The 22,623-nt window shown below is 36.9% G+C and overlaps 2 protein-coding genes across 2 annotated transcripts; both read left to right on the plus strand.

Annotated features, from left to right (window-relative positions):
* The first annotated feature begins 5,306 nt into the window (after positions 1–5,306).
* Positions 5,307–5,894, plus strand: LOC134364889 (interferon omega-1-like). The gene has a single exon (XM_063081074.1). It carries the CDS (start codon positions 5,307–5,309, stop codon positions 5,892–5,894), a length of 588 nt encoding a protein of 195 aa, XP_062937144.1.
* Positions 5,895–16,010: 10,116 nt separating this feature from the next.
* On the plus strand, positions 16,011–16,580 carry LOC134364650 (interferon alpha-4-like). Its single transcript, XM_063080654.1, has one exon. It carries the CDS (start codon positions 16,011–16,013, stop codon positions 16,578–16,580), a length of 570 nt encoding a protein of 189 aa, XP_062936724.1.
* The last annotated feature ends 6,043 nt before the right edge of the window (positions 16,581–22,623 follow it).

Consider the following 22,623-nt stretch of genomic DNA (forward strand, 5'->3'; position numbering starts at 1 on the left):
AGGCTTTTTGTGCAGCTCAGGTTTTAATGGTTGATCTTATAGGTACTTCCGGCTCTCCAGAGACCCAGTGGATCTGTGTTCTGTAGAATCTCTGATCTGGGCCTTAGTTTTTTCATCAAACTGAACCCCATGCAGTTCTGCATTCCTGACCAGTCTCCTCTGAGCGGTCCTGTGCTGATTGGGGGGCAGGTTGTCTGTCCTTGCTGTGCCTTAGTGTTCCCCTGGTGGGCAAGTCTCCCCCACCGCCCGTGTTCCAAACACTTCCCATGGAATGGGCCCTGTGCTGATCCCTTGTGATGACTCACTGGCCTCTGAATGGCTCCCTTTTTTCAGTTGTTCTGGCTCCTCGCTCCTGCGTGGGTCCACGGGAACCCTCTTAGCGGTCTTGCTGTCCTGGGGTCCGCCAAGGCTCTCTTCTCTCCTGCTGCCTCCATGTAACTCCATCTGAAGGGCACAGCTGAGGCTTCTGCCGGCTCCTGCTCCATACGCTCAGCAGCTCGAGCCTTAAAGCAGCTGCGGCCCGAAATGCCCATAGCATTTTTTTATTTCTCTCATCGTGGTTTCTCCCACCTTCATGAACTCTGTAGGTCTCTCCTCCTCTTCCCCTGAGCTCCAGCAGCTCCGGTTTGGCTGATGTTACATTTTTATAGTTGTAAATTTGGTTGATTTGTGGGAGAGAGTGACACTGTGGACCGTCTATTCCGCCATCTTGATTGGATCTCTATAAAAACATTTTAAAGCACTTAAGAGTATTTCTCACAACGTGAGATCATAATATATGGTTATTATTTTCTTATTTTATATATGAGGGTACTTCAAAAAGTTCAGGGAAAGATAGAAGTAAAAGATAATATGAATCTTTCCAAGAACATTTGAAGTACCCTGGTAGAGAGAGCACAGACATATAAAGGAATTTCAGAAAATATGACTGCCAGCTGACACCTGTGGACTGGAACAGCAAGGGGTCCTCAGGAGATAGAACAGTATCTGTGGGCAGCACTGGTCAACTGTTCAGATTCTGATCAGAGGCAGAGAAGATTGAAGTGAAAGCTGAGAGCACAGTTTTCCCCGGAGACAGGGCCAACATCAGTGTTCCCAGCATGGGTCGAGGGTTAGTCCAGTGGCTGCTGTATCTTGTGTTTCCTCCCTAGGACCCTGCAGGTCATCCCAACCCAGCCCAAACTGTTCATGGGGCCAATGAAGCTCAGGGAATCTTTTAAATTCCAGTCCCGATGCAGCCTCCTTTAAAAACAAAATAATATGAAACAATACTTGAAGAGAAGGGACACAGGCACGTATTTGAACATTTAGCAACAAGTGGGACAGAGGCTTCCCAGCAGGACAGATATTAGTAATGTGCATATTGGGAGATTTTAATTTCTGATGGCAGCAAAGACTTTTGTGAAATTCACTTATTTAGTTAATTCATTGAAAAGGAGACATTGGTGGGTTAATTCTCTTTCTTTTCTTTCCAGTTGGTGCATTCTGCAGAGTGGACATATTTAGAATTTGAACCCTTTCTGAGGATCAGGGTCCAAAAAACAAAGAGCATCAAACCTAAACACATGATAAATTAGAATTGTTGACCAATAATGTGAGTAGGCAGAAGGCTATTATATAGCAGCCCATGACTTGCTGTGATTCCCTGTGAAGCAACCTAACATCCTACACTGATGGCACCTACCCACGTATTAGGGCACCATCCCAAGTCCCTAAAAGCCATCCAGGCCCCTGGAGAGCAAGTATTGATGGAGCAGGAGGGCCTTTGCCACACACAAACTGTGAGTGTGCAGTCCGGGGTCAGAGGAACAAGCTCTTTGTAACTCTGTGTCTGTGTGTTACAAGCGTTTGTGCGCACTGGTAGGCAGACCAACATCTCACAATGACAGGGTTTTTATTTCAGACTTTGGCAAATATTTGCAAAACCAAAATCATGTCTTTTAAAGCTTAAGAAACTTAGACAATATGGAGGCAAAGATATGAGAAAAATCATCACTTTTGATGCCAACCATAGAAACCATAGAGAGCCAAAGACAAGCATACTAAGCAACGTGGCTGCTTTCTGAGTCAAAGCCAGACTCACCTCAGTAAGTAGGCCTTTAAAAGCATTCACTGCTTCTGTAGAGAAGATGAATAATGTCCTTCCATCCTGGTCATACAAAAGGTGTGTTTGGCACTGACAACTCAACCACCAGATGGAAAGATAAAAAGGGGAAGAGATTTTTACTGGGTTCTGTCAACAGACATCACAAAGTTCAGTCTGGGCTGGAGGTGAGAACTGATTTGTCATCCTTAGGAATGAGAACAGCAGGCTGGCCTGAAGGGGTACGCCTTGGAATCAGTGAGGACCTACATAGCTGGGCTGTCCTTAAGATGACAATTATTACATGCTCTTTGTTCTGAAACTCACAAGCAGACTCAAAAGTCTAAAATAAATGGGCTTCTAGGTGTTTGCAGTTGATGGGTTAATAATGTTGTTTGGATATATTTCATTAAAGAAATCACTCATTAAATTTCAGATATTTTTATGTTGCCTACTTTTCCTTAGGACTTAAAGTCAATCAATTTAATTCACTCATGCCACACCCTGGCACTTTACAAAACAATGGACAGCAACTCTTTGGCATTTGAAGTGGAACTCAGAATCCCTTGTCAACTCACTGTCCCTGCTCTACTGACTTCATGCTGTGGCCTCTGCTTGGTTCATAAATCCTATGTCAATATCAATTTTTCACTTTGTTTAATGAGCTTTTCCAGACAAGCTATTATCTCAACTTTCCCTAAGGTTTTGATCTCAGGTGTTTGGTCTATCCCTCCAGATGAATGTTTGTCTCAAAGCAATTGTATAAATGACTGTAATACAAGTAAGAGGATTCAGTTAATATTTTCAAAGATTTTAAAACAGTGGCTGATCCTTAGTTCCCCATGCAATAACACTTGGTGTATCATTTTTTAATATCATCATTATTATTATTATCCAGATTAAGAGGAGGATATTTTGTGATCATCTAATTCCCTTTCTTTTTAATTCTAGGTTTCTCAAAGCAGCCTTTTCATTGCCTGAGTAGATTTATTAACTAGATAGAGAGCTCAGGCAAGGCTAATATCCACTATCCTGCCAGAGAGGATTGGTTTTCTAGCAAGTGGGGTCTGGCTCCCAGTCTGTTGTGTATTAGTTGGTGTGGCTCCACACTTCTCTCCTAAGAACCAATCACATCTGGATTAAATGAAAGAAAAGTCAGGTGGCAGGTCTTGCAAAGCTGAGAAAGTCCATGGACCCAGGACCTGCTCTTCTTTGAGGCTCTGGCAGAAGCAGCCCTTTTCCTGCCTGTGTGCACTTTACCATTAACCTTCATTCCCTCTCTGCCATAGCCCCTGGTCCCCACTGTTGTCCCATTAAATTTTGGAAACTTACACTTTGCCATTTTGTCAGCAGAAAGTCACTCCCCGTCTTTCACTATCATGACAATCAGAATTACATTTGTTTTCTTTTTGCCCACAAGTAACTGTTGAGTTTTGCTTTCTAGGAAAGTTGAAATGAGAAACAAAAAGTCTAAAGTCCTGAAAGATATAGAGAAAAATAGTGAGGCTTTTTGCCTTTCTTTTATTTCCCTTTTTCTTACTTCATCCTGAATGAGAACATAATGCAGAAGTAGTAAGACAAATCTTGCCCCATAAATCACCAGGTGAAAAGAAAGTAAAAAAATTTTAAATAAAACATCATATTCCTTGGGTCTACAGAGGGGTAAAAAATAAATAAATAAAAACAGGGGACAAACCAGTAAAGGAATGAAAGCAATTTCTCCTTGATAGAATAGACCAGGACTCACTGCCCTGCCTTGTCAGAGTGAGACAGAGACAGAGGAACATAGAACCCTGATAGAATCACACTGACTGAATGGACAACTGAGAGTCACTAGTTTGTGTAATATAAGCTTCTAATGAAGGACAGCGTCATCACTAAATCCCCTGTGCCTACCTCAGAAACTTCAAGCATAAGAAGTGTTGGACAGTTGAAGTAATCATGTTGATCATTAAAAACTGTACATAGCAAAGTAAAAATTACTTGACAGCTGAAGGTAAAATGATTATAATTGGATAATTCCTCCACCTACTTAGACAAAACCAACTTTTGTGATCAGCATCTGTGGGCTGTTGATGCTTTTGATACCTGGGGACATGGGTCAGGAGAGAAGGTCACTACTGTGAACTTGGGTCCTTCACACAAATACTCCAAGGGAAAGAGCAGGATTTTAGAGGGTTTATTACTTCGGCAACAAAGAAACAAGCCCCTCCTCAGTAAAGGAGTTCTCAGGAAGTGGTGAGCCTACCCTCAGGGAGTGAGTCTGGAAGAGTTTGGGTTGAGGACACTTTGTTCCTTTAAAGAAGGTGTTACTAGATGTGATAACTACCTTGTGAGTGGGGTGGTGCTTGGGAAATAACATTATCTGGGAATTAGAATCTCCACATCCATATGTACCTGAAAACCAGGAATCCTGCTAGGGGTATTGGCATAGCCTAAGTAGCTCCACAGACCTCAAGTAAAAGAACGGTGGAAGGAAATGGTGATATTTATACTAATCTTGACCTTGTGGCCCCAGTGAAGCATAACCACATAGACCGCATGGATGTCTTATAGGAAGAACAGAAACATCAGAGAAACTCTTTCATTAATAATTATCACCATCTTCTGTGAATAAAACAGCAAATCAAGGCCCATTCTTCATTCTAAAGGGTTTATTTGCCACAGATGATCTGGAAAATTCTTAAACAAATCCAGAAACCCATACGGCCAAGGGAGTCTGACTTCCTATAGAAAGGATACAGGGTAAAAATGGAGCCTAGAATAAAGGCTAAAAATTTCTTGCATGTGTGTGATTATTTGCATTCATACTTCCACCTATATATATGCGTGTGTGTGTGTGTGTGTGTGTGTGTGTGTGTGTGTGTGTGTGTGTGTGTGTGTGTGTAGGAGAGAGAGAAAGATAGATAGATACTTCCATTAGCATAAAAATATTTCTCATTTGATTGATAAGTATTTATTTGGATTGGCACATCTGAGGTTCACTGGGAAAATTAAATTTCTACTTAATTAATAGTTTAGCCTGATGTCACTTTCTTAGGTCATATGGAGAATACACAAATGAAAACAAAAAAGGGAAGTAAAAGTGTAGAGAAGTGCTCTGAAAATGAAAATTGTGTTCCCTATTTAAAAACCATTTATAGAGAGAATGTCTTCAGAGGACTTACAGTCCACGGTCCCCCCAGCCCCAGCTCAGCCAGGCCAGCAGCATCCTCAGTCTCCCATGGCCCTCCTGCTCCCTCTACTGACGGCCTTGCTGGTGGGCAGCTATGGCCCTGCTGGATCTCTGGGCTGTGACCTGCCTCAGAATTCTGTCCTGCTTAGCAGGAAGACCTTTGTGCTTCTGGCCCAAATGAGGAGAATCTCCCCTTTCTCGTGTCTGAAGGACAGAAGTGACTTCAGATTCCCTGAGGAGGTGGTGGATGGCAGCCAGTTCCAGAAGGCCCAGGCCATGTCTGTGCTCCACGAGATGCTGCAGCAGATCTTCAGCCTCTTCTGTACAGAGCGCTCCTCTGCTGCCTGGAACCCGACCCTCCTGGACGAGCTCTGTGCTAGACTTCATCAACAGCTGGAAGACCTGGAGACCTGCCCTGTGCAAGCGATGAGAGAGGAAGAATCTGCTCGTGTAACTGAGGGTCCAATACTGGCCTTGAAGAGGTACTTCCATGGGATTCGTCTTTATCTGGAGGAGAAGAAATACAGTGACTGTGCCTGGGAAGTTGTCAGACTGGAAATCACGAGATCCTTCTCTTCATCAATAAACTTGCAAGAAAGGTTAAGAAGAAACACTGGAGATCTGGAGTCATCTTGAGAGGATTCTCGCTGTCTGATATGCCATTATCACACTTATACATGTGTCTTTGCTTATTTCAAATGGCTTTTATTTCTACTTCAGTCACAGAATTTATTGAATCAACTCAGGAAATACTCTCTCAGTATATTAGGCAAGTATATGTTAGAAATATTCAGCCACAGGGCATTAGCTCCTAGCAGAACACTGGCCCATGCTATTTATTTATCTATCTATTTATTTATTTATCTATCCATCTGTCTATCTATTTATTTATTTATTTAAACTGTTTTTGCATCTGTTGTATTAATAATATTTAGATATTTTACATATCATAACATGTTCACCTTTACATTGCATATAAATTTACCAAACAAGGTCACCTTTCTATGCTGTTAAATGTGCACATTGTTTTATTTATTAAATTATCCAAAAAATTTTTCAATTTGTTTATTCTAAAAACCAACACTAAATGAAAAAAGGATGGTAAAATTTATTTTTTCATTTATTCCGTTCACATTGTATGTATAAATTAAGTAACTGGCATATTGTGGAATTTCTTTCAAGAAATACTGGTGAATAAAGCAAACACAGTTCCCACTGTGGTGGAACTCTTACAGTCTTACAGGGAATGAGACATAAAAACAGTAAATGTTTATTTTATTTCAGTTATATTAAACACTACAAGGAGAAGTAAGGGCAAAGTATATCCTCACACCAGAAGCTTTAGAACAAATAATGCTGGAAAGGGAAAAAAATATTAGATGTTTTTTCTTAGATTCCTCGGGGACACATAATCCCAGAAGTCTTATTGGCAGTTGGGAATATGGGTCTAGAATGAACGACAAATGCCATGGGCAAAGGTATTAATTTGGGATTCTTCATTGCATTGCTAGTGATGAGGATTAGGAAATGGATGTGGTCACTTATAAGTAGTGGGGACGATGAGACAAGAACCTAAACTTCATCCTGTAGATCCTCACATTTAAAGGCATGCAGGGAAGTATAGTCTGTAAAGGGTACTGAGGTGGAGTGGCCAGTGCATTTACAAGGAGAAATAAGATACTACTCTGCTATTAAAAAGAATGAAATACTACCATTCGCAACAACATGGATGGACTTAGAGAAAATTATATTAAGTGAAACAAGTCAGGCACAGAAAGAGAAATACCACATGTTCTCACTTATTTGTGGGAGCCAAAAATAAATAAATAAATAAATAAATAAATATACAAACAAAGGGTGGTGTGGGAGGAAGAACACAACAATCACAATAATTCCTTGAATTTGTTAAGACAAGTGAACAGATATGATGTAGTGGGGGGGCAGGGGAAAAGGGAGGGGGAAAGAGGAACGGGTAAAGGGACACGAAAATCAACTGCAATGTATATTGAGAAGTTAAAACTAAAAAAAAAAAAAGGAGAAATAGGGAAGGGTTGAGGAAAGAAGGATGTAGGGAAGACAGTTATGATTTCAAGGAAGATGAGAACTGAACTGTCTCTACGGACCTGACAAGATGCACCATCAGTGACCTTAGGAGGATCTGGTTTAGTGGAATCAATACGGTAGAAAACAGATGAGAGGTTGAACAGGAAACACAAGAAGGAGGATTAGGTGCACTGTGTATAGAAAATCAGCTTGGTAAGCCCGTTCATTAAGTGGACTAAAGTGACACCTGGAAGAGAATGTGGGTTATATCTCTATGCATATTTTTTAAATTCATGTTTTCTGAGAATCATTTTCAAAGAATGGATAAATTGAAACAAAACTTTAAACATTTTTTTGAGAGATGATTGACAAAAGATTGTATATATTTGAATTGTACAACATGGTGTTTTGATATACCTTTGTAATGATTCCTATAAGTGAGCTAATTAACACATCCATCACCTGACATAGTTACCTATTGTTTGTGTGTGTAATGAGAACACTTAAGATCTACTCCCTTAACAAATTTCAACTAGACAATGCATTACTATTAACTATATTTTCCACACTGTACTGAACATTTTTAATATTTGATTTATTTGAGTTAAGCTATTACTTATTTAAGTACTTGGTTTAAAACATTGCTTACTTATTTGGCTAAAATAATAGTTTACCATTGTTTTAATTGATATTGCTTTGTAGGAAATTTCAATGGTAACGCATTTATTTGCTAATTTAGCTCCTTTTTAAATTAAGTTTTGCAATCAAGCTTTATTTTATTTGTTATTTCATTTAGTCTAGTTTTTATGTTGGTCATTTACACTACATATTTATAATTTTTTAATTGCTAATCATTGACATAAACATTTTCTATAAATTATAGCCATATTCTTTTGAAAGACACTCTTTTATTTTACCTGTGTACATAGAGCTGGGCAATTCCTTGTATATTTCTTCAGGCACTATCTAGGACATGGAACCATGTCTCTGCCTAGTCACTTTCCTCTTCTGATTTTACATCTATTTAGTTCCTTTTCTCATAAATCTGTTTTTACCTTCAAGTTTAGTATTTCATCATGAATTTTAAAAAATCTATGATATGAGAATCTAAATTAATTTTTGTTACAGGCAATTTTCCCAAAATATCTTATTAAAATTTTATTTTCTTCCGTACTAACAACAGATAGACTTTTACCATAATCTAATTAATTCTGGTTTATTTTTTAGATAATTTCATTTATTAATTTGATCACTAACTTTATTCATTGCTACACTCAGTTTACTTCTGATACTTTAAAATTCATTTAATTCTTGCGGTTGAGCTAGCTAAGGCCAAGAATTCCTTTCTATACTTTAATATTATTGTTTGCATTATTTCCTGATAAACTTTAGAATTGTTCTAAGGTAAAGAGCATTGGCTTCATGAAATCATAAGCATTTGTGGATCCCCAAATGGCTAATTATACTGTATAACAAACAATGAGAAATGAGATAAAAATTGATAAAAGAAACTGGATCAGATACTTGAGTATAGGCTGGTATTAGTGACATGCTTCTATCATATAGTATATACAAGGGGAAATCAGTAACTTCACATGGCAGAAACCTGGCAGATATCATCTTACCCAAGTCATTAAGATTAACAACAACCAAAATAAGACCTACTGATATCATGCACCCTGGATATCATGTGATGTGATGAGCAGATCAACTCTGTGGTTTTCTTCCCTTAAATCCATAATCTCAGTCTAATAATGAGAAAACATCAAGCAAATCAAAATTGATGGACATTCTACAAAATAACTGACTGATATTGTTCAAAAGTCTCAAAGTCACTAAAGACAAGGAAAGACAGATGTGTTATAGATTCATGGAGACTAAAGAAATCTTACAACCAAATGCAATGTAGGAACCTGATTGATTCTTGGAATAGAAACAGGAAATTAGTGAAAAAACCAAGAAAATCTGAGTGAAGTCTGAAGTTTAGTTAGCAATATTGTACCAGTGTTAATTTCTTAGTTTTGATACTTGTACCATGGTTTTGTAAGTTGTTAACATTAGGAAAGCTGGGTTAAGGGCATAGGGGAACTATTTGTACTATCTTTGTAACTCTGTAAATCTAAAATTGTTTCAAAATAAATAGTTAAAAATGAATAGGCTTCCAAGATTTTTGACCTTACTACTTTTAAACTTTTAAAAATATATTTCATTGATTAAAATCATTACATTCCTGATTTTTTTTTTTTCAGAAGACAGAAAATTCTATCTCTAATGTAACTGTTTAAAAGAGCGTTCTCTCACTCCTTAGCCCTAAGGTTCCTCAAAGTCAGTCTGCACAATCAACCCAGCAGCAAACCCTGCTGGCCTACAAAATAAAAGGCATCAACCATCTGGCAAGTCAGGTGACTCAGAGTCTATTGTCATCTCAGTCTTCCTCTTCTACTCTGCTGGACAAGTCAGGTGACTCAGAGTCTATTGTCATCTCAGTCTTCCTCTTCTACTCTGCTGGACTCTCCTCATTCTCCAGAAGTGCTTCCATTTCCACCACACCTTTAATCCTTTAACGAGCCCTTCCAGACTGATCTCCCTGAGCTCCTAGCCTAAGCTCATTGTCTTAATTCTGATTAGCTCATGCCTCTAGCCTGATCGTGAGCCAAACTCTTAGGCTGTGGTAAACAGATAGAACTCTGTAGCCTTATGGATATTTGAATAAATGGATAGACATATGTAGGATTTCAGAGGTGCTTATGAATAATTACCGGGGTGAACAGAGTATTTGGCAAATACATTCAAGCCTGTGAAGATACATTCTCCAGGAGACAAAATTAGGATACAATGTGTAAGTAAAGTGGGGTCTAATTTAATCATCACGCAACAGTGTCTGGCATAAGCAAATGGGGCTTCTCAGTGAAGATGATAAATGGGGGCTGAAGAGAAAGATCCTGTCACTATTTAGGCAAGACTCTCCTGGAAAAACATTGATCAGAGTCTAGAAATAAGCTCTTATGTCCAGAAACATTTCCAGAGACATGTAAGAGCTCAGGAGTCTGATTTTCTGGTGTCCAACAGTAGTTCCATAATTCACTAACTCCCTATGCTTCCGTTTTTGTTTGTTTGTTTGTTTGTTTTTTGGTTTTTTGGTTTTTCTTTTGTAAAAGGGAATAATAGTAGACCTTATCACTTTCTGCTTTGATCTTTGATGTCTCCACTGACTTAATGGGGCTGGGCACATAGTAGGTGTTCAGTATATGAAAAATGAGGATATTCATTATGGGGTAAAATGAAATTGATATATAAATGCTAGCAACAATGACCAACTGACAATAGACACCTTCTACAATTTAGCTATTTTTCTTCTTATTAACATTATTATTATTTAACTCTATTAACCTGGGGAAATTATCCTCTGAAATCATCTATTCCCTTCTGTCTTGTTGGAGACTTGACAAGAAAATTACTGACCTTCTGATTTTGTTTATCCATGATGGAAGAACTTAATGCAATTAAGTTCTTATCCAGAGAGCATATTGTAGTCTCAAAAATGTGCTTTTCTTGCGCATAAACTCTTGTGACTTTATTGGGATGTCTCCCACAACTCTCTATGAAAGGTGGATTCAGCAGAGCTGAAACCAACCCCTGGATTAGAATTGATTACTTTTCCTTGAGCCCATGCTCATTTGCTACCTTTGATCTAAGTCCTTTCCACCGTTTTGCTTCTGCTCTGCCTCCTTCCTTAATCTCCATCTTGGCAGGGCTGAATGTAGCTAAATTATATTTTGTTACTTTTTTCCAGTGGGATAATGTTTCCCTTTCACATATTTTTTAAAGTATAATAAAATACACTTTACATAATATTTACCACCTTAACCATTTTGAAATATACAGTTCAGTCATGTTAAGTATTTTCTCACTGTTGTATAACTAATCTCCAGAACTTTTCCACCTTGCAAAACTGAAACTCTATACCCATTAAATAATAACTCCCTATTCCTTCCTCCTCCCCCAGCCCCTGGCAAACACTCGTTTACTTTTTGTGGGATACCACATATGAGTGAAATCATACAGTATTAGTCTTTTTGTAACAGTCTTATTTCACTTGGCATAATGTCCTCAAGGCTCATCATCCATGTTGTAGCATGTGGCAGAATAAGGCTGAATAATATTCCATTATAGGTATATAACACTTTTTTAAAAAATATCTATTTATCCATCCATTGACAGACGTTTGGGATGCCCCTACCTTTAGGCTATTGTGAATAATGCTGTTATGAACATGGGTGTACAAATATATCTTTAAACCCTGCTTTTAAAAATGACTTTAGATATATACCCAGAAGTAGAATTGCTGGATTATATGGTAATTCTATTTTTAATTTTTTGAGGAAAATCATACTGTTTTTCACTGTGGTTAGGCTGCACCATCAGTGCACCAGCAGTGCACAAGAATTTCGATTTCTCCACATCCTTGCTTACTTGTTATTATTACTGTTATTTTTATAGTAACTACCCTGATGAATGTGAGGTGATATCTCATTGTCATTTTGATTTGCATTTCCCTAATAGTGATGTTGAGCATCTTTCCATATGTGCCTTAGTCCATTCGTGCTGTTATAGCAAAATACTATTAACTAGGTAGTTTATAGATAACAGACATTTATTTCTCACAGTTCTGGAAACTGGAAAGCTCAAGGTCAAAGCCTCAGCAGATGTGGTGTCTGGTGAGGGCCCATTTTTCTGGTTTAATAGATGGTGGCTTCTTGTTGCATCCTCACATGGTAGAAGAGAAGCTAGATCTATGGGGTCTCTTTCCTAAGGGCACTAATCTCATTCATGAGGGTTCTACTGTGATGGCTTAATCATCTCCCAAAAGGCCCCACCTCCTAATACCATCCGCACTGGGGGTTAGAATGCCAACATATGAATTTTATATGTTTATAAACACAAACATTTATAGCATTATACTTGTTGGACATTTGTATGTCTACTTAGGAGAGATGTATATTGAAGTCCTTTGACCATTTTTTCATAGAGTTATGTTTTTGTTGTTGAGTTATAGGAGTTCCTTAGATATGCTGAATATTACCCTCTTATCAGATTTATGATTTGCAGAGATTTTCTTCCATTTTGAAGGCTTCCTTTTCACTCTTTTGATAGTGTACTTGCTGCACACATTTTTTTTAATTTTGATGTAGTTCAATTTATCTATTTTTACTTTAGTTGCTTATGCTTTTGTTGTCCTATCCAATAATTCACTGCCAAATCTAATGTCATAAAGCTTTTCCTTTAAGGTGTTTTCTTTTTGTTTTTGTTTTTTTATAGTTTAAGATCTTATGTTTAAGTGTGTAATCTATTTTGAGTTTATTTTAGTATATTGCATAAGGTAAGGGTCCAACTTTATTCATTTGCATATAGATAGATATCCAGTTTTTCCAGCACTGTTTGTTGATAAGAATATCTTTTTCCATTGTGTAGCCTTGGCATACTTGCCAGAGATTGTTTGATCATATACATGAAGGTTTATTTCTGGGATTTCTATTCTATTCCATTGGTATATATCTGTCTTTATGCTAGTAACATCCTGTGTTGATTACTGTAGATTTATAATATATTTTGAAATTAGAAAGGGTGTCTAGCTTTGTTTTTCTTTCTCAAGATTGATTTGGCCATCAGGTTCTTTGAGATTTTATATAAATTTTATGATAGTATTTTCTGTTTCTGCTAAAAAAATGCCTTTGTGATTTTGATATGACTTGCATTGTATATGTAGATTGCTTTAGGTAGTATGGACATCTTTAAAGTATTAGTTCTCCCAAGTTGTGAATAAAGGATGTCTTTTTATCATTTGTATCTTTAATTTCTTTCAGCAATGTTTGGTAGTTTTAGAGTACAAGTTTTTTTCCTCCTTGTGTAGATTTGTTTCTGAGTATTTGATTCATTTTGTTGCTATCATAAATGGAATTATGTTCTTATATTTTTCTGATTGTTCATTGTCAGTGTATAGAAATGACACTAATTTCTATGTGTAATTTTGTGTCTTGCTACCTTTCTGATTTATTGGTTCTAAAAGTGTGTGTGTGTGTGTGTGTGTGTGTGTGTGTGTGTGTGTGTGTGTGTGTGTGTGTAATCTTTAGGGTTTTCTAAATGTAAGATTGTGTTATCTGCAAACACAGGTCAATTTGCTTCTTCCTTTCCGATTTGGATACTTTCTGGGTTTTTTTTTCTTGCCTAATTACTCTGGCTAGGACTTCAAGTACTATGTTGAATAGAAGCAGTGAGAGTGTCATCTTTGCCTTGTTCCTGATCTTAAAAGAGAAGATTTCAGTGTTTTAGCTTTAAGTATAATGTTAGCTGTAGGCTTTTCATATATAGCTATTACAGAGATAATTTCCTTCTATTCCAAGTGTTTTTGTCATGAAAGGATATTGTTTTTGTCAAATGCTTGTTATTCATCAATTGAGATGATTGTATGGTTTTTTTCTTTTCATTTTGTTAATGTGATATATTCCACTGATTGATTTTTTTATATGTTGAACCATCCTTGCATTCCAGAAATAAATCCCACTTGGTCATGGTATACAATCCTTCTAATGTGCTGTTAAATTTGGTTTGCTAGTATTTTGTTATGAATTTTTGCATCAATATTCAGCAGGGATATTTGTCTGTAGTAGTTTACTTGTTGTGTTCTTGTCTGGCTTTGGTATCAGGGTGATGCTAGCCTCATAAAATTAGTTAAGAAGTGTTCTCTCCTCTTCAATTTTTTGGAAGAGTTTGAGAAGGATTGATGTTAATTTTTCTTTAAATGTTTGTTAGAATTCTTCAGTGAAGCTGTCTGGTCCTAAGCTTTTCTTTGTTCAGAGGTTTTTGATTATTGTTTCAGTCTTCTTACTAGTTATAGGTCTGTTCAGATTTTTTATTTCTTCGTGATTCAGGCTTGGTGGGTTGTATGTTTCAAAGAATATACCCATTTCTTCTAGGTTATCCAACATATTTGTATTTAATTGTTCATAATATTTTCTTATCATATTTTTAATTTCTGTGGCATCAGTTGTAATGTCTCCTATTTCATTTCTGATTTTTATTTGAGTCCTCTCTTTTTTTTTCTCAGTTAATATAGTTAAATGTTTGTCAATTTTGTTGATGTTTTGAAAAACCAACTCAGTTTCATTAATTTTTTTCTATTGTTTTTCTATTCTCTATTTCATTTATCTTTGCTCTAGTCTTTATTATTTCTTTACATCTGCTAGCTTTGGGTGTAGTTTGTTTTTCTTTTTCTAGTTATTTAAGGTGTAAAGTGTTGCTGATTTGAGCTCTTTCTTCTTTTTTTGTGTTAGCTTTTACAATTTTAAATTCCCACTTAGCACTGGCTTCACTGCATTGCAAATGTTTTGGTGTATTTTCTTTTCATTTTCATTTATCTCAAGATGTTTTCTAATTTCTCTTGTTATCTTTCTCACATTTTTATTCCATTTAGACATTTTTCTTCTTCTTTTTTTTCTCATGCACTGAGATGCAAAAGCAGATCAGTTTTACTTTGTAGAGAAAGTGGAATAAGGAAGAAAGATTCCTGGAACTGTGAACACTGGAAAAGAACATTGTACATTCCATTTGTTTAATTATATTCACATCCCTTTATTGACATAAATCTGAAGATAAAATGAAGGAATCCAGGGTTTGCAAAGCAAATTTGTACAGTAAAATATCACATGAAAAGGGAATATTCATAAGTTTTCAGCACAATCTCAAGTAAACAAAGAAAAAAAAAATGCTGATTTCCCAGAGATTGACAGATGAAGAATAACAGCTTGTGAAGAATTTCCCTGCACTCTCATGATGATTTGGATGAACTCTAAAATCCAGCAAAAATGTGCTGACTGGATAAACTACCAAAAATTATTAACTTTTGCAACATGTATTTTGGAAAGAAGTCCCATCTATTATGGAAACATTTCAGAACTTTGAACATTTTAATTGTTTAATGTTATAAAAAGTTAAAAATTATATTTTCATATGAAACAAAATTGAAAGTACACTAAAAATCAATGTTAAGAAAATAATTCCATTTTCACCATTTAAAAATATTTGGATAATTTTAAAGCATATAATTACATTGATGATACTATTATTATTATTATGTGTTTATATTTTCTTATTCTGGAAGTTAATCGATACATTAAAGTTTATATAAGTAAATACAGTGAATTAAAAGTTGCTCCACAAGTTTGGTTTTAAAGTTAAGTCAAATGTCAATAGGCCTTAAATTTAAACTTTAGATTAATTTTTTTCCCATTCTTAACTCACAAGGAATAAAAGGAGTAAACTTTACATTTTTTGTTTTTATCTTTTTAAATTTTCATATAGAAAGTAGAGATATAGTTAGGGTGTATAAATAGATAAATAGCATATCTGTGTTATTAAAACATAATGGGAGTGTCTATTAGGAAAAAAGTATTGAAGGGCTCTGTGGGAAAAGGAGAGGAAAGGCAATAATGAAAAAAAAAAGATTGAGGAAAACCACTTCTAAACCAATGTAGAGAGTGCATAAAGAAAGCAAAAACAGAAGTAGAAAGGAAGAGACGGGCATCCAGAAAATGGAAACTAGTGTGTTCCCTATTTAAGACACATGCACAAAGCAAGTTCTTCAGAGAACCTAGAGGCCAAGGCTCAGAATCACCCATCTCAGCCAGGCCAGCAGCATCTGCGAGATCCCCAATGGCCTTGCACTTTTCTTTACTGATGGCCCTGCTGGCGCTCAGCTGCCAGGCGACCTGCTCTCTGGGCTGTGATCTGCCTCAGACCCACAGCCTGGGGACCAGGAGGACCTTGATACTCTTGGGACGAATGAGGAGAATCTCCCCTCTGTCCTGTCTGAAGGACAGAAATGACTTCGGATTCCCCCAGGAAGACTTGGATGGCCACCAGCTGCAGAAGGCCCGAGCCATCTCTGTCCTCCATGAGATGACCCAGCAGAGCTTCAACCTCTTCTGCACAAAGGGCTCATCGGCTGCTTGGGATGAGAGCCTCTTGGACAAACTCTGCACTGGACTCTATCAGCAGCTGGACGACCTGGAAGCCTGTCTGATGCCGGAGGTGGGGGTGGAAGAGACTCCCTTGTTGAACGAGGACTTCGCACTGGCCGTGAGGAAATACTTCCAAAGAATCAGTCTCTACCTGAAAGAGAAGAGGCACAGCCCTTGCGCCTGGGAGGTTGTGAGAGCAGAAATCATGAGATCCTTCTCTTCATCAATAAACTTGCAAGGAAGATTAGGGAGGAGGCAATGAGAACTGGTCTGACATGGAAATGATTCTCATTGACTAATACACAGTATTGCACTTCTGAATTCTGCCATTTCAGACTCTCATTTCTGCCATAATCATGACATAAGTTCAACTTGCCAGATGTCAGGGTAACAGCATGTTCATTTCTGTAGGCACTAGTCCTTTACAGATGACTAGCAGATGTATCTATTTATTTATCTATTTAAATATATATTTATTAAAGTATTTGTGAAATTTAAATTATTTTTGTTCTTATAGTATCAAATGCATCTTTACACTGTGGTTAATATAACAAAATACATTCTTTATATTTAGCCAATTATAATTTTGTTTTGTTTATTAAATTTTTACTATAGAAAACACCGTATTTGTTTATTCTTGAAAAAGTAACACCAAGCCTGATTATGCAACCTGATTAACAAATGGATGGTACAATTTACTTACTATTTTTAAATTCAAGTAATAATTACAAATTGACTTTCTCTAAACCAGGTTGTATGTTGTTTGTGAGTTGAACCTAACAAGAAAAATTCCTGATTTCTGTTGTCTTTGACTTTTGTAGAAAAAGACCTAATAACTTAATACTTAGTAAATGTCTGTTAGGATAAATATAATAAGAAAGAAGGAAAATCATACAAAATTCTTTCAGCAGAAGCTAGAGAGAGACAAGTCAGAAAATAAAAACAAAAGCAGTAAATGTCTTCTACAGTTGACTGGTTGACATCTAATTGTCCACTGGCAATTGGATATTTGAGTGTACAATTCACAAGCAATGCCATGAACTGAAAGCCTGGGAACAGACGTGGTCACATGGGAAGATTGTATAGAATGAGAAAAAGACTTAAAATTGATTCCTACGCACTTCAACTCTAAAAGGAGGAAGTGCCACTAAAAAGACAGAGTTAGAATGGCCATACATTAGGGCTGACCCCGTGGCTCACTCGGGAGAGTGCAGCGCTGGTAGCGCAGCGGCACTGGTAGTGCAGCGGCACTCCCGCTGCGGGTTCGGATCCTATATAGGGATGGCCGGTGCACTCACTGGCTGAGCGCGGTCAGAAAAAGGGACAAAAAAAAAAAAAGAATGGCCATACATTAGAAGTACAAAAAGGAATGTTGATAAGATCCTATTTAAAAAACTAAAACTGTGTGCAAGAATTAACAAATTCATGAAAAATTTATGTTGAAACTTCCCACTACATCAGGAAAATAGAATTGGTGATTTTCGTGACAGCTGGTTTAGTGGAATTAATCAGCAGATATCATACAGGTGTAGGGGGCAGGGCAAATTAGAGAAGAGAAATCAGTGACTACATATATAAAAAACAATTTTTAGAAGTTTGCCTTCTGAAGTAGAGGAGAGAAATAGAGTGGGACATGAAAAAAATGTGGATTATTTTTTTCTCTGCACAGTTTTTACTTTTTTGAAATATACTTGTGTCCAGATAGATTTCATGGATTTGATGTATTGGCAAATCATATTAACATGTTTAATATTTTATTTATTTTAAATAATGACCTTAAATTATTTACAATGATAATTTATCATTATTTTGATTAATACCATATCTAATGTCAGTAAGCAGCTCTATGGAATGAAACCATCTACTACAGTGGGAAAATAGATGGAATAGACAACTTTAGGTCAGTTGGCATATGCCGGGGAAAAAATAGGAAAATGGTCAGGGCCCCTCAGATGTTCAGAATCTTGCCGAGCAGTTGTTATAAATATCCTCCGGTGTTCCTTGTTACTACTAAATGTAATTGCATATGGGCAATCAGGTGTCCAGGGTTATGGACTTAAGTATAAATAACTAACAGTTCTGGTCCACAGGGCTTCTCAGAACTCTCAGAGAAGCCACTAGGACAGTTGCTCCTAGATCTGAATAAAACCCATTCATTTTTCTTTACCCGTGGCTCGCAGGACCTTTTTTTTCTATTACCTAGCTCACAGACCTGCGTGGGGAGGTTTTGTGACCCAGTCTTTGCCACAGACTCGAGGGGCCTGTAAGCCCTAGCTTTTCAGTGGAATTTATCAACAGAAACCATATTGGAGTAGGTGGAAAGGTGAATAAGAGAAGGAGTCACTTTACTTCTTTTACTTTCATCATATTCAGACTTGCATTTATTTTCCTTTTGATTCAGTGTATCCAAATGCAATGATACCTTTCTAAGAAGATTGAATGAAGGAAAGAAAAAAGTGACGTATCAAAAATTATGAAAAATACATAAATCTTTTCCATTTATAAAAAACTCTGTATACAAAAAAATAAAAATCTTCAGAATTGGATTTATCATTATTTTTACTTCTTAAATAGACTAATCAATGTATATAATATCTTTCTGGGAAAAAACATCAAAAGTGTATCTTAGACAATCAATTACTTCTGATATGTCATGTATGCACAAACAATGCATTTCCACATGCTTATAAAGGATAATAAGGTGCAGTTTTCACCTCCCTGGAAAAAAAATTATGAAAAATAATGATACAGGTTTTTCACACTTCTATTTATACTTCTGTATTTTGGTACTTAACTCAAGATGAAATAGAAAGTAATTCAATAGCAGCCATACAAATTTTCCCAGAAAAATACTAAATTAAAAAGAATGTATAAAAATTTTAAAACTCTGAAACCAGTAAAGAAAAGCAGGCTAATATTAACTAGTCTTATATGCTGGGTCTCACTCCTCTTTATTTTCACTGTGAGACAGAGAATGAAGACCCAAGAAGCTCAATAGAAAGAAATGCACTGACTGGGTAATCTAGGGATGTTTAATGGTTATATTAATATAATCTTTTGATGGGAGGAAAATCATTGAATCCCCCATGGCCAGCTCAGAAACAGAGCATAATAAATGTTCAGCAGTTTAATGAATTGAACTCAACATAGAAATCAACATTTGACTATACATATAAACACACACACACACATACACATTTTTATTTTTTGCTATTTAAGATAAATATGATTTTTAAAAAGGGTAATTTACCCAACTCCCTGACCACATACATATATGTTGAGCATAACTTTTACTCCTGTCATCTGGAGGCTATGGAAATACTTGACACCTGAGCACCTCGTCAAAAGAAGCAGGGTCACAGTTGCCAACCTAGGTTGGTCACAGAAGCACTCTGGGTAAGTGGGCAGTTGATTGTTTGCAGGCCACAAACAATCATCCTCCAATAACGGAGTGCCAAAATTTTGAAGTTGTGATGAGCTGACTCATGCCAGCCCATTAAAGAGTAAGTTAGTGAGAGTTAAATCAGATGACATATGGCTTTGTGCACATTGAGCCAGGCGGTAAGATTAAAATGTGCTGTGTTATCTTGAGAGTTGAGGTGGTGTGGGGAAAGGATAAACATGTTGTGAGTCTTGGAATTTGGACCGATGCACCCATGTGAACCTAACAACAATATTATAGCAGCAAGTGATTTTGGCAACAATATGAAGAGTCATTAGTAAAAATGTTGAAAGAGTGAAAAATTCCTGTGATGATCGTGGACATGAGGCCCTGGTGAAGCACAGCCACATGCCCATATTTGAAAGTCATCCTTTGTAAGAGAGAATCTGAGAATATTATTTGTTAATAATTATACTATGAGTCATTAGTATGAATCCTGTGATAATGGTAAAATAGTGAGTAAGTCTTCCTCCTAAGGAAGTTACTTGTCAAACAGGTCTAATAAATCCTTTCTTAAGAGGACAAATTCAGAGGCTGACATGCAAAAGAGCTCAGAATTAGAGGTAAAATTTTGTTCTTAGAAAGAAAAAGAACACTATTTACATTGATTTGGCTTTAACATAAAGACTTTTCTAATTTGAAAGATTTCAATTCATTTACATTGGAACATCTGATGTTTATTAGAGCAAACTAAACTTAAGCTGACAAAATTAATAGAATAATTTAAATTGTTGATGTCCTCTAATATATTTAGAGAATACATAAAGGGAAGGAAAAAGTATAGTATACAGGAGCATTCAGAAAATGAAAAGTGCTATGTTTACTATTTGTGAGACATGCATGGAAAGGTCTTCAGAAAAACTAGGGCCAAGATTCACACAGACACACACCTCATCCAGGATACCAGAATCCCCAATATCTCCAACTGCCCACTCCCTCAAATGGCCACAGTGGTGGGCTGTGACCTGTCTCAGAGTAATGGACTGATTAACAGGAAGACCAGATGTTTCTGGGATGAATACAGGAAATCTCCCCTTTCCTATGTCTGAAGGACAGAAGTGACTTCAGATTCACACAGGGAGACAGTGGATGGCAGCCAGTTCCAGAAGGCCTTGGCCGTGTCTGTGCTCCATGACATGTGGCAGCAGATCTTCAACCTTCCACACAGAGCGCTCATCTACTGCCTAAAACCCAACCCTCCTGGACAAGCTCTGCACTGGACTCATTGGCAGCGGGAAGACCTGGAGACCTGCTTGGCTTAAAGGGACTTGAAGAGACTCCTGGGAAGCAGCTTACTTTAGAGGTGAAGAGATACTTCAAGGGAATTTGTCTTTATCTGCAAGAGAAGAAATACAGTGACTGTGCCTGGGAAAAATACTTTATTATATTTTAAGTATGCAGAGATCATTCTCTTTATCATCAAATTTGCAAGAAAGATTAAGAAGTAAGGAAAGGGACCTGTAAATGATTCTGTTTAACTAATACACTAAGCCACACTCCCAAGTGTTCAGTCATTTTAAAGACTCTTATTATGTATGTATTCATATCTTCGGAGGGACTTCTGATTTTCCAGTTCAACATGTCACCAGCTTGGAAGTTGTCACTCTCATCCTCACAACAATAACAACAACAATAACAATAACGAATACTGAACAAACTGAAAAGCCACAATGGTGCTTAGATCCACTGGAGAGTTGAGGTTACAGGACAAGCCACTCCTCCAATAACTAGAGAGAAAGAAGATGCAGAGAATCACAGCTTACCTGGAGCCAAAGTGCAGGAGCAGAAGCTACTGTTGGCAGGAACGCTAAACCACATTTGAAGAACTGCTGAGGGCTCAGTGTGAATGAGCTTGAGAGTTAAGAACTTCAAGGGGTTCATGTCTTATGGGAATCTCAACATTTTTGTGAGTTTTACCTTAAGAAGTTCCACCAGATTCTCACTGTGAATATCAGGGAGAAAAATCTCCTGGTGCTTTCAGCAGAAGAAGGGAAAAAGTAATAATTTAAAAATACTCTCAATGCTGTTCCCCTTACCAAAGGCCTGCCCTCAAGGGAAGCTATTTACAGATCCTAACCCAGCTGGGGAAAGGAAAATATCCAACTGCTCCCTCTAGCCTTTCATTTGGGGGAAGGGAAATACCCAACTCCAGCCCCTTCTAACCTTCCTGTTTCATGTAAAAGGTTGGTGGTAAAAAAGTTGAGAAGTACTTATGTAGGTCACATTCCAGGGGCACCTCCTTCCTCCACCCTTACCACCATACCAATAGGGTTTCTGTATAATCACAGAGGATTGCAACTGAAAAGAAATGTAAGTTTAGACTTCATTTAAAAAGAAGTCTCTAGGGAAATCCAAAGACAATAGGGGAGACAAAAGCAAGGGCAGAAGAGGAAGTTTTAGCCTCTGACACCTACAGCTGCAGCAAATAGTAAACACAGCCTAACTCCTCCCACAATACCTCACACTGGGGGCCTATTTACCTCAGTTTGTTTTAGTACATCATATCCAGCTTTCAGCAAAAACTTACAAGGCTTACTAAGAGGTGGAAATCATAGTTTAAAAAGACAGAGTAAGCATCAGAACTAGACTTAGATATGGCAGAGATTTTGAAATTATAAATTAGGAATTTAAAATTTATGATTAATATGCTAAGAACTCTAATGTATTCATATATTCATTTGTCTACTTTAAGTCATGCTATGTATTGTATGTAAAATAATTTTTGGTCATGTATCATGTTCACCTTTATAATGTATTAAAATATAATAAAGGATGTTTGCCTTTATTTTTTGTCAAATTATTTTCTAGTTTAATTTATTAAATTCTTCCACAAAAGACTTGTTGGATTGGTTTCTTCTCAAAA

This window comes from Cynocephalus volans, chromosome 16 (assembly GCF_027409185.1).
Source record: "Cynocephalus volans isolate mCynVol1 chromosome 16, mCynVol1.pri, whole genome shotgun sequence".
NCBI classification, from domain to species: Eukaryota; Metazoa; Chordata; class Mammalia; order Dermoptera; family Cynocephalidae; genus Cynocephalus; species Cynocephalus volans.

What these genes read in the sequence shown, in the direction of transcription:
- LOC134364650 (XM_063080654.1), top strand. Translation starts at nt 16,011, where the DNA reads ATGGCCTTGCACTTTTCTTTACTGATGGCCCTGCTGGCGCTCAGCTGC.
- LOC134364889 (XM_063081074.1), top strand. Translation starts at nt 5,307, where the DNA reads ATGGCCCTCCTGCTCCCTCTACTGACGGCCTTGCTGGTGGGCAGCTAT.